General features: G+C 44.3%; 1 protein-coding gene across 1 annotated transcript; it reads left to right on the top strand.

Annotated features, from left to right (window-relative positions):
• The first annotated feature begins 2689 nt into the window (after positions 1-2689).
• On the top strand, positions 2690-4846 carry LOC116253155 (uncharacterized). The gene is made up of 2 exons (XM_031627932.1): positions 2690-3711; positions 3823-4846. Exons 1-2 carry the CDS (start codon positions 2690-2692, stop codon positions 4844-4846), a joined length of 2046 nt encoding a protein of 681 aa, XP_031483792.1.
• The last annotated feature ends 7452 nt before the right edge of the window (positions 4847-12298 follow it).

Here is a 12298-nt window from a genome sequence, read left to right as displayed (position 1 = left end):
GCCAATTCCAAGTTGGCCCATGGTCATTAATTGACTAATTGATTACTGGCTATTTGAAAAGGGCAGTTTGGTAAACTCAAGGGAATAGCGTTAAAGAGTCCAAACCCGTGGGCGCTCACTCCTCTTCTTTCCCTTCGGCTTCCCTTCATTAGTTCAAGCGTTATATAACGCTTCTCATTTTAAAGAGCTCCACACTTGGCCACGCATAAAGGTAAGTTAATTTCATTACTCGCCAAGTGTCCTCCTCATCATTACACTCCAGCCACAACGGTTCACCCCCTTCACTCGCATCCTTCACCTCCTCTACCCGTTGGCCTCCCTTTCTTCTTGTAACCGTCCCTAAAGCCAACCCATGACCTCAAGAGATTAACTCCTAGCTGCCACCTCTCCCCTTCATCATTAGACCATTTTAATACCTCCCTACTCCATCATTACCCAAGCCATACGTTCACAACCTCCCAATGGAAATCGCATAACCCTTGGCTCCCTCTCTTGGTGTAACACATCCTCATAACCGACCAGACTCATTAAGAGCCACCTCTCATCATGAGGAGCCATCTCACCCTGCCTTAATTTCACTCTCTCTTAGGATTAACCCTCCACCATCATACGCCTGACCCTTAGTCTATCTCTAAGCCATAACCAAACCCTTAGCAATTAATCTCCATCTCCCGGCTCTATACAACCTAACCCAAATCGAGCCTACCTAATCCCACTCCGAGCTCACTCCTTGTTCCGGGCTCGGTTTGACCCCTTGGAGTCCATTAGCTAGGTTCACCTCCAAGGATTGCACATGATCAAATTAGCATCTCTACTACAGCAAGTAAGTCATCTTGCAGCCTCCCTCGCTGCAACCATCTCCCGAACATCTTCCTAGGCACCAAGGTGACCTCGGCCAGGTGGGCCGAGCCCCTGCCTCCATCCAGGCGCTCCTCCATCACTTTGCTGTCTCTCTTGGCCGACCGAGGCCTGCAGCAGCCGTACACCATCCATTTCTGTTGTCGTGATCCTCTATCTCTCTTGCCAGCTCTTACTAGAAGACCAGGCGGGTCTAGCCTCCACTCCACCTCCTTGCTGTGATATCCGAGAGTGGCTAAGCCACTGGTTTTCTCTCGGATCCTATTGCTGTTTAAGTCGATCTCTCATCGGCTAGGTAACTTCTAAACATCCTATAGAACGGGGACATTGGGTGCATTTACTTTCTAAGCCAGGCTCTAGCCATTTGCTACTGTCGGTAGTCCCTCCAAGGCACCTTGCCAAGGACACGACTGCGAGTAGCTAGACCACCAATGGGAAAGGGCATGGTTTGGCCGTTCTTAAGGATTGTATGCATGGTTTGGGAACAAATGATGAGTGAGTTGTGAGAGTTAAATCTGTATCGCTCGCGTTTGTACTAGCCTTAATCCCCTCAGTGTTGTAATAGGATTGAAGACTTGGGATAGGAAAAACATACTTGTATCTTATACCCAGGGTACTATTAAGCCGGGGTTGCTGTCCGGCAGGAAAAGTTTTGTAAATATAATTTGCTTAAGTGTGGACTTTAGGCTCCCGCGAGTTGATCCTGGACTTGGGATCTATTCTCAGGCGTAGAAATCGCTAGCCGGGTCTAGGTTCCCACCAGTTGGTATCAGAGCACACTTGCGGCAGCCAGTGGTAAATTTCAGTTTGGTTTTCAGAGCATAGCAGAGGATTTTCCAGTTTGGCACAAGATTATATCAGATTTAAGTGGAGTTTTGGAAGTTTACACTTGGATTTCATAGCTGGTAGCGTTTGAGTAGCAGCTGTCTGAAGAAAAGTGAAAACAGTCCAGACCAATCGAACAAGGATATCAGGCAAAATTTTGGTGATCTGTGAGCGGGCTTCCTACCAACCTGTTTGTAAATATTTCGGAGACATTCTGTCCAAGTTTCGTGAGAAACGGAGTTAAATTGGCACAGCAAAGGCCAAATTACACATTCACAGCAAGCACATTACAGTTTCTGAAAGACCAGAAACTACGCCGGATTCCGGTGGTTGGCGCTGTCACCTCCGACGTCAGAATTGGTCGAGTTTAGGCTTGTTGGAAGCGCCTATTTTCAGGTATCTCCAGTTAAAATTTCAGATTTGTTGGAGTTATGGTTGAAAAGTTATGATTTTTTGAGTGGACCCCTGTCGCTGGAAGTTTCCTGCGCGGCTGAAGAACGAGCGATCAGCTTGACAAACGAGGTCCAGGCGTGACTTTCTAGGCAGATCGACTTAGATTGGGGAGGAATTAGAAACTGAACTTGGTGCCATTGGATTCCCTAGCGTGTCTAGTATTTTTCAACCAAGTTTCACGATTTTTATAGTTCTGGAAGTGAAGTTATTGAATTTACAAGCAGCCCTGGTTTTCTGAAGAATTTCTAGCAACCAGCCCACTAACAAGAGGTTTCCTCTTCTGTCGTTAGCGGTAGCAGCAGATCGTTGATTGTTGGATCAACCGTGCGACAGGACTAAGAGCAGAAGTTTCAATGGGGAAGAAGGCCAAACCCACTGTCCATGATTCTCCCGAGCAAGAAGTTGAGACTTCCAGTCGAGAAGAACAAATCGAATCCAACTTACTTGATATGGAAGCCTTACACCAAGGCCGAGTGAATTCCCTTGAGTCCAGCATGAACCAAATGCGTCATGAACTACACGAATACAAGAAGTCCCTTAGTAAACTTGATGAATGGGACCAGATAAAGCAAATGATGACTTCTTTAATTGCTGGCCAAAACACATTGATGAAAAGAATGGAACAATTGGACCGAACCACACAAGGCCCCACCCTGAATCAGGACAAAGGCAAGGCGCCAATGAACAACCAATTTGTCCCACCTTTTCCAGCAGTTTTAACCAGTTCGATCACTTCGGCCATAATGGCACCAGGCAACCCGAAGGCCCAGGAAGCAAGGGACACCAACAAGGGCCCGATTTCCATTTTAGGTTCGGCTCTAGCAGCCAGCAACAAGCGCCCCAAAACCAGCATTTTAGTAAGAACCAGGGCAAAGATGAAAGTGAGGAAGATGAGGATATGGTGTTTGTTGACGGAGAACCCTTTAGAGGCAGACGCAACCATACCCAGCCAAGAAGAAGAACCCCAACCATTAAGATTGACTTCCCACGTTTTACAGGGATTGATGCCAAAGATTGGCTCTTCAAAGTTGAAGAGTATTTTGATTGCCATAGCGTCCCGGAGAATGAATGGGTTACAACAGCTATCCTCAACTTCGATGGAGAAGCTATGAAGTGGTATCGTTGGTTCAAACGCCATCAGCCCAACATCACTTGGGAAAATTTCAGTGAGGGTTTGCAAACACGATTTGGTGAATCAGCCTACACGGATTTTGACATAGAACTTAAAGATTTGGTACAAATGTCCTCAGTCCGAGAATACCAAAGCAAATTTGAAAGTCTTTCCTCCATGGTTGATTGGACCACCAAGTCACTAATCGGTGCCTACATTGGCGGCCTCAAAGAAGAAGTCAAGATAGACGTACAGCGAAGAAAATACACCGATTTGGTTGAATGTTTCGCAGAGGCTCGAGCAGTAGAAGAGAGAAATAGGCGCAAGAATGCCTTACGAAAACCCTACAAGGGCAACGAGCCAACCAAGTACAAAGGGCTACCACCAAGAAAGCCTATGCCCTACAAAAGAGAAGAACAAAAACCCCTCTACCATGATCGAGTGCCTACCACTTACATGACTAGGCAAGAGAGGGAACAAATGATAAAAAACAATCAATGTTTCAATTGTAAGGAACCATGGAGTCGTACTCACAAGTGCAAAAATCTTCAAGTTTTTGAAGTCATTGATGAAAGCGATGAAGAAGAAGAGTCTAGCCAAGACACAAATCCACCTAGTCCGAATGAGGCCAAGACTGATACAAGTGCATCTGAGACTATTGAAGGGACATGTCATGCCTTGACAGACCCAAAAAGACCGAATGCCATGAGAGTTGTTGGTAAGATTGGAAAGCATAAAGTAGTAGTACTCCTAGACTCGGGTGCTACACACAATTTTGTTAGTGAAGAAGCAGCTCAAGCAGTTGGGTGCCCACTAGAAGAACAACAGCCAATCTCAGTCATGGTAGGAGATGGATCCAAACTCGTATGCACACAAAAATGCAAAGGGGTCCTACTATGCATGCAAAAGGTACCATTCACGGTTGATCTTTTAGTACTCCCCATCGGTGGTGTCGATGTGGTATTGGGGGTACAATGGCTAGAGACTCTAGGGGAAATCTCTTGGAATTTCAAAGACATGAGTATGTCTTTTGCTAAGGAGGGAGGTGACCAAAACGTCACCCTAAAGACAGTAAATACCAACGTTAAACCAAAGGCAGCACTTAAAGCTCTAGTCGCCCAACAACCAGCGTTTTGGGTTGTTACTATGGCCACTGACATACCTGCCAAAGATGAGCAAGAAGAAAATATACCAGCCGAGGTTCAACACGTGCTTGAACAGTTTTCAGATCTCTTTGAGGAACCAAAGGGACTTCCTCCACGCCGAGCTTATGACCATAGAATCATCATGAATCAGGGCGCTGAACCTGTCAACGTTCGGCCTTATCGTTATGGTCATCACCAAAAAGTAGAAATTGAAAGATTGGTTAAGGAAATGATAGAGGGTGGTATCATACGCCCTAGCTGCAGTCCTTTCTCCTCGCCAGTCTTACTAGTTAAAAAGAAAGATAACACATGGCGCTTCTGCGTGGACTATAGAGCACTAAATGAGGCAACCGTGAAGGACCGACATCCAATACCGGTAATCGACGAACTTCTAGATGAGTTAACCGGTGCCTCTGTGTTTTCCAAAATAGACCTACGGGCAGACTACCAATAGATTAGAATGCACGATGAAGACATTCCAAAAACAGCTTTTAGAACTCACGATGGACACTATGAGTTCTTGGTGATGCCTTTTGGCTTAACCAATGCACCTGCCACATTCCAGAGGTGCATGAATGATGTTTTCAGGAGGTATCTTAGAAACTTCATCTTGGTATTCTTTGATGACATCCTCGTATATAGCCAGTCAGTAGAGCAACATGCTGCCCACTTGGCCACGGCCTTACAAATTTTGAGGGAACATCGTCTTTATGCTAAGAGGTCAAAATGCAGCTTTGGCCAACCCTCAATCAGATATCTTAGGCACATAGTATCCAAAGAAGGGGTAAAAACAGACCCTGAAAAATTAGAGGCAATGAACAACTGGCCTTTGCCTAAAGACTTGAAAAGCCTCCGTGGATTTCTTGGGTTAACCGGCTATTATAGAAGATTCATTCAAGGCTACGGGCTTATAGCCGCCCCATTAACCCAAATGACTAAGAAAGGAGCATTCGCTTGGTCAGATAAAGCAAGAAAGGCATTTGAGAAATTGAAATCGGCACTCATGACAGCACCTGTTCTCACCTTGCCTGATTTTAGCAAACCTTTCACTATTGAAACGGATGCTTGTTACGTTGGCATAGGAGCTGTCCTCAGCCAAGAAAATCACCCTATAGCATATATGTCAAAGGCTCTCACCAATCGGGCCAAACCGTTATCGACATACGAGAAAGAACTTCTTGCCATAGTGTTGTCAGTTGAGAAATGGAGGCCTTACCTCATAGGCCGAAGATTCATCGTGAAGACAGATCAGAACAGCCTTAAATACATGCTCAAGCAACGAGTTTCAACTCCAACACAACAAAGGTGGTTGGCCAAACTCCTCGGATACGATTTTGAAATCGAGTATAAGAAAGGGCTAGACAATACCGCGGCAGATGCACTATCAAGGTTGGGTGAACAATTCTTGACACTTTCAATCATAAGGACCAATTTATGGGACCAAATAGCTAATGAGCAACTAGAGGACGAAGGGTTGAGGCTCATCAAAGCCTCCATCACTCAAAAACCGGGGACCATTCCCCATTATACCATCAAGGGCAAATTACTTATGAGAAAGAACCGCACGGTGGTTCCACCTAAATCGGCCCTAAAGCAAGAATTACTACAACATTTTCATTCCACTCCATCAGCAGGCCAGGAAGGAGTAGTCAAAACACTCCACCGAGTGAAGACTCAATTTTGGTGGACCGGAATGAAGGCAGACGTGAGGAATTATGTTAAACAGTGTCAAATTTGCCAACGTGAAAAGTATGAGGGAATTAAGCCTCCGGGCCATCTCAATCCCTTACCAGTGCCAGAAAAGCCATGGACCGATGTCACCATGGATTTCATAGATGCCCTTCCACGATCAAAAAACAAGGAAGCCATACTCGTGGTGGTCGACAGGTTAACAAAGTATAGCCACTTCGTTCCCTTCCCTAAGAAATATCATGGACAGATGGTGGCTACTAAGTACCAAGATCACGTAGGGAAACTACATGGCATGCCTCAGACAATAGTCTGCGATAGAGATTCAATCTTCATGAGCGAATTTTGGAGAGAATATATGAAGCAGATGGGGACAACGATCCAATTCAGTACTGCACACCATCCTCAGACCGATGGGCAAAGTGAAGTGGTCAACCGTTCTTTAGAAACATATCTTCGTTGCTTTGCAGGAGAAAGACCCAACTCTTGGGTAAAGTATCTGTCATGGGCCGAATGGTCCTACAATACGAGTTGGCACTCGTCTACTCAGACCACTCCGTATGAAGCTCTCTATGGAATTCCTCCCCAACAATTCCAAAATATGAAGAAGGCATGGCAAAGGAAGATAAGGTTGATTGTGAGCTACGCACAAGGGAAGAGGTGCTAGCGACACTCAAGAAGAATATCATCAAAGCCCAAAATCGAATGAAACAGACATATGACAAGGGCAGGAAGGATCGTGAATTTATGGTAGGAGACTATGTATGGCTTAAAGATTACCCATGAGGCAAAGGTCTCTCTTAGGGCAGCCTTACTCTAAACTTTTACCAAGGTTTTTTGGGCCATTCCCAGTGCTACAAAAGATTGGGAAAGCAGCTTACAGATTGGGCCTCCCATAAACGGCCTTAGTCCATCCAGTCTTTCATGTTTCTCGGCTGAAACCACACGTTGGGGAAGTGCCAAGGCTGATTGAAGAAATTTCGAGCCAACAACAACCAACACCATACCGATTCTTAAACATAGACATGTTCATCGGAATGGTAGACTATGTCATGAAGTTATGGTTGAATGGGAAGGACCAGACAACGGCACTTCGTGGGAAGAATTTGAGAAGATAGTTGATCGCTTTCCCACTGCACGAGCTTGGGGGCAAGCTCGAGGTAAGGAGGGAGGATCTGATGCAGACCTTCCACCAGGAGGCCGAGAACTAGGGCCAGCACGGCCAAGCAAGGCCAAGAGAGTCAAGCACCATCAGCCAACATGATGAAAAACATAGATGAGCTAAGGAGGCTAACATAGAACTGGAAGTTGATGCAGCGGGCGGTGTGGGCGGAGCATGATTAGCGGAGCGCGGGCAGCGGGCTGCAGACTTCAAGGTAGAACAGGCACGGGAACTAGACCTAGATCCGGTTATAGCGAGTTCGAACCCTGAGTCTAGTCCTGACCCAGTCCACGCGTGGCAAGCCTAAGGCCTAACTTAGGCAAGTTATATGGCTGAACCCGTGAGGGAGAGGCCAACTCACTAAACATTCGAGACGTCTCGTCTCAGTCTCCTTTTAAGCTTTGCTTTATAGTTGAGTTGTTTCATTTCAGCAAGTGTCTCGGTTCTCATGTTAAGAACCAGTTTTATTTCAAGTACTTAAACTCTTTTGTAAGTCTTTTTTCATTATGCAATCAAGAATTAGAAGTTGAGTTTTTCGTGTGAATTGGCTCTTGCCTCTCTCTTCCTTTATCGTCTTACCGCCGGTGATCGGAATCCAAAGGCTCCAACCCGTGGCTCTGGTTGAAGCAAAACAGGTTTGAAGACGTTCCTTGAGGCCATCGGAAATCCTCTTGGAGCACCTTCTTCCTACGCACAAATTCCCCGACTGAATCGCCATCTTCTCACTGTGCAACTTCTTCATCCCCGGAAGGAGTTAGAGGCTGGAGAAGATAATCGGGAAGGCTTGGAGGAGAGCGACTCGTGGCTCTATCGCCTAGTACCCAAGCACAAGACTCCGGCTGCAAGAGAGGAGGTAGGTGCGGTTAATCTCCCGGCTCCTTCCCTACTTGAGCAGAGCATAGGACTAGTTGAAATCGACCCTAGTAGGCCCCTTGATCTCTGTTAAAAACAGAGAGAAAGAGCCGGAAAGGAGGATCGACGTAGCTCTTAGAGGACTGATTTTCAAGGTGAGAAATCGAGAGAGCTCGTCGGAATTCCATTGGTAGACGGCCAATAGGATTTCAGCGAAATTGACTGGTTAATCCCCTTGAAAACTCGTCCACGACAGCAGCAATCAATCCAGCATCGTACTTGAGTTGCTGCGAGGAAGGAGATTTGTTCCCTGTCGTCTTTCCAAATCGTGCGAATATCATACACAGAATAGCAGGAATAGAACAGCAAATGGAGGAAGTTCAGATCAATTCTGAGCAAGGGCAAGGCAGTTTTCACTCTCTCGTTGGTTCAGTTAAGATCGCCCAGATCTTAGCTGCAATTTGTCCAAGTTTCAACCAATTCGGATGAGAATTGAGTGAGTTCTAGCCAACGATCGAAATCCATTTCTGCCACCGGAAATACTCAACGCTGCACTAACCGGGGAAACCCGATCGGCGTCCAATCTTTTCTGCCAATTCCAAGTTGGCCCATGGTCATTAATTGACTAATTGATTACTGGCTATTTGAAAAGGGCAGTTTGGTAAACTCAAGGGAATAGCGTTAAAGAGTCCAAACCCGTGGGCGCTCACTCCTCTTCTTTCCCTTCGGCTTCCCTTCAGTAGTTCAAGTGTTATATAACGCTTCTCATTTTAAAGAGCTCCACACTTGGCCACGCATAAAGGTAAGTCAATTTCATCCCTCGCCAAGTGTCCTCCTCATCATTGCACTCCAGCCACAATGGTTCACCCCCTTCCACTCGCATCCTTCACCTCCTCTACCCGTTGGCCTCCCTTTCTTCTTGTAACCGTCCCTAAAACCAACCCATGACCTCAAGAGATTAACTCCTAGCTGCCACCTCTCCCCTTCATCATTAGACCATTTTAATACCTCCCTACTCCATCATTACCCAAGCCATACGTTCACAACCTCCCAATGGAAATCGCATAACCCTTGTCTCCTCTCTTGGTGTAACACATCCTCATAACCGACCAGACTCATTAAGAGCCACCTCTCATCATGAGGAGCCATCTCACCCTGCCTTAATTTCACTCTCTCTTAGGATTAACCCTCCACCATCATACGCCTGACCCTTAGTCTATCTCTAAGCCATAACCAACCCTTAGCAATTAATCTCCATCTCCCGGCTCTATACAACCTAACCCAAATCGAGCCTACCTAATCCCACTCCGAGCTCACTCCTTGTTCCGGGCTCGGTTTGACCTCTTGGAGTCCATTAGCTAGGTTCACCTCCAAGGATTGCATGTGATCAAATTAGCATCTCTACTACAGCAAGTAAGTCATCTTGCAGCCTCCCTCGCTGCAACCATCTCCCGAACATCTTCCTAGGCGCCAAGGTGACCTCGGCCAGGTGGGCCGAGCCCCTGCCTCCATCCAGGCGCTCCTCCATCACTTTGCTGTCTCTCTTGGCCGACCGAGGCCTGCAGCAGCCGTACACCATCCATTTCTGTTGTCGTGATCCTCTATCACTCTTGCCAGCTCTTACTAGAAGACCAGGCGTCCTAGACCAGGCGGGTCTAGCCTCCACTCCACCTCCTTGCTGTGATATCCGAGAGTGGCTAAGCCACTGGTTTTCTCTCGGATCCTATTGCTGTTTAAGTCGATCTCTCATCGGCTAGGTAACTTCTAAACATCCTATAGAACGGGGATATTGGGTGCATTTGCTTTCTAAGCCAGGCTCTAGCCATTTGCTACTGTCGGTAGTCCCTCCAAGGCACCTTGCCAAGGACACGACTGCGAGTAGCTAGACCACCAACGGGAAAGGGCATGGTTTGGCCGTTCTTAGGGATTGTATGCATGGTTTGGGGACAAATGATGAGTGAGTTGTGAGAGTTAAATCTGTATCGCTCGCGTTTGTACTAGCCTTAATCCCCTCAGTGTTGTAATAGGATTGAAGACTTGGGATAGGGAAAACATACTTGTATCTTATACCCAGGGTACTATTAAGCCGGGGATGCTGTCCGGCGGGAAAAGTTTTGCAAATATAATTTTCTTTAGTGTGGACTTTAGGCTCCCGGAGTTGATCCTGGACTTGGGATCTATTCTCAGGCGTATAAATCACTAGCCGGGTCTAGGTTCCCACCAGTCCACAAGCTTCACAAAAGAGAGATTTTATTTCTGTGTGAGGATGTCTTCTCAGTGATTGTGCTTACTTGATTATATGTAAGTGTAACTAACACTTTAGTTTTTGTCCTTTTCTCCTTTTAATAATTCATGATTGCAGACAAAATGTTCTTATCGTTATGGCCATGATCTTTCTATATGGGAAACCTTTAAAGAATGAAGAGGGTGCCAATGTCATTGTTTCAAAGTTCTTGTGAATTTGTCTTGTTGAAGTAGGCATGATAACTTAGCTGCAGTAAAACTTAAACATGTATTATTTGTGCCATTTTTGCTTAATTGAATATTTTGTCATACTGTACCATAATTTTGCTCACAAAATCCTGCTGAGATCATTTTGTCTGCTTTTATATATAAAGACATAAAAAGTTCTTTCTCGACATTTAGATGTTGGGCCTCCCTCACCAGCAGAACAGTATGCCACATTTTTTACTAGATGAGACCAAATGACATGGTTATCTATATCTTAACAACTGAAAATCACATATTTTTAGATGATGTTGTTACTTTTCTCATGCTTGTTTATATATATATATATATATATATATATGCACACACACATATCTTTGAGGCCAATGTTTTGCATGTACTTTTCTTGTTCCTACCTTGATTTCATATAATTGTTTTATGTGCTTCCGCACCTATTTGTTTGATCGTAATTCCATTTCTATGTCCAATTTGTTTTATAGATACTTTTCCTATAACAAGTGCTGAAAGTTCAGCTGCTTTGTTCCAATTGTTGGTTCAGTTCCGATTGTCATTTTCCAGCAAGCGTCTATTTCTATTGTTAATAATGTCTTGGTTGTACAATATTTTAGATAAGTTGGTAGGTAGCATTACTTCCAATTTGAATCAGTCCATTAACTTCCTTGTGATTTTTGCTTTGTAATAGTCCTAAATACGGTAGAATTGTGGTTGATTTTTCTATGTTTTCTAGCTTAATATGTTGCTAGTTGCATGAGTTAGTAACAGGGGTAGTGTTTGAATTGGTTCTTAGGAATGGCTATTAATTAGAATAGCTTGAGGAGACTAGATCAGAAATACATGGTTTCTTCATTGCTGCCAGCTCTAATTTCTGTAGTCAAGTCTTCCTAGCAGGCAAAATTAATATTAGGTTATACGTCATAACAATACATAAGTAAATAGTTCCTTTCTTATACTGTTGTAGGTAATGCATTATCTTTAAAACACTAGATTTTCCATCTTTTATTTCTTCTATTTTCAGTTCGATTCACATTTAGCAGCTTGCAGGTATCTGGTTTGCATTGGAATTTTTATTCTCTAGTTGAATAAGAAAGATATTTGTCAAGATTTATCATTTGCATTTTGTTACTTGGTGCATTAAAGTATCAAAAGATGACAGTGGACAGCACATGTATTTTAGTCACCTTCAAGAAAGAGGATTGGAGATGACCATAGGCTTACTAAATGGCGGATGGTAGAGGTTAAGTAATTTCCATTTAGTGACTAGCACCTCAAAGGAAAACTCCTCAAGGTATATGACTATGTGTTTTTGCACATAAGATTCCATCTATGGAGGCAATGGAAAAACATATTCTTCTACAGAAGACCCCTTGAATTCTTCAATTGTCTCTTGCAAATTGTGTTTGCATGCGTATCACACATTAATGCATAATTTATTTTTTTATCATGTTCCATTATTCATGCCAGCTTTCATGAGTGAAGCATTCATAACTTTTTTTTTTGTTGTGTCAGCATGTTCTACATGTGGATAATGTGAGTTGATGTTGATTGAGCTTGTTTCCTTCGTTGATGAGATCACATCAGAAAAAGAGGACAATAAAAAATGAAAAGTATATTAGAAACTTGTTTCTAATTTGTTAAGTCCTATGAGCTTATGCAATAAGTGGACGATTATATGGATTCTATTTCTTGAAAATATTTTGCAAAAATATGTTACACATTTCGCAAAATATATTGGCA

This window comes from Nymphaea colorata, chromosome 4 (genome assembly GCF_008831285.2).
Source record: "Nymphaea colorata isolate Beijing-Zhang1983 chromosome 4, ASM883128v2, whole genome shotgun sequence".
Lineage (NCBI taxonomy): Eukaryota > Viridiplantae > Streptophyta > Magnoliopsida > Nymphaeales > Nymphaeaceae > Nymphaea > Nymphaea colorata.
Note: the sequence above shows the minus strand (reverse complement) of the source record. Positions and strands in the feature narration are given on the sequence as shown.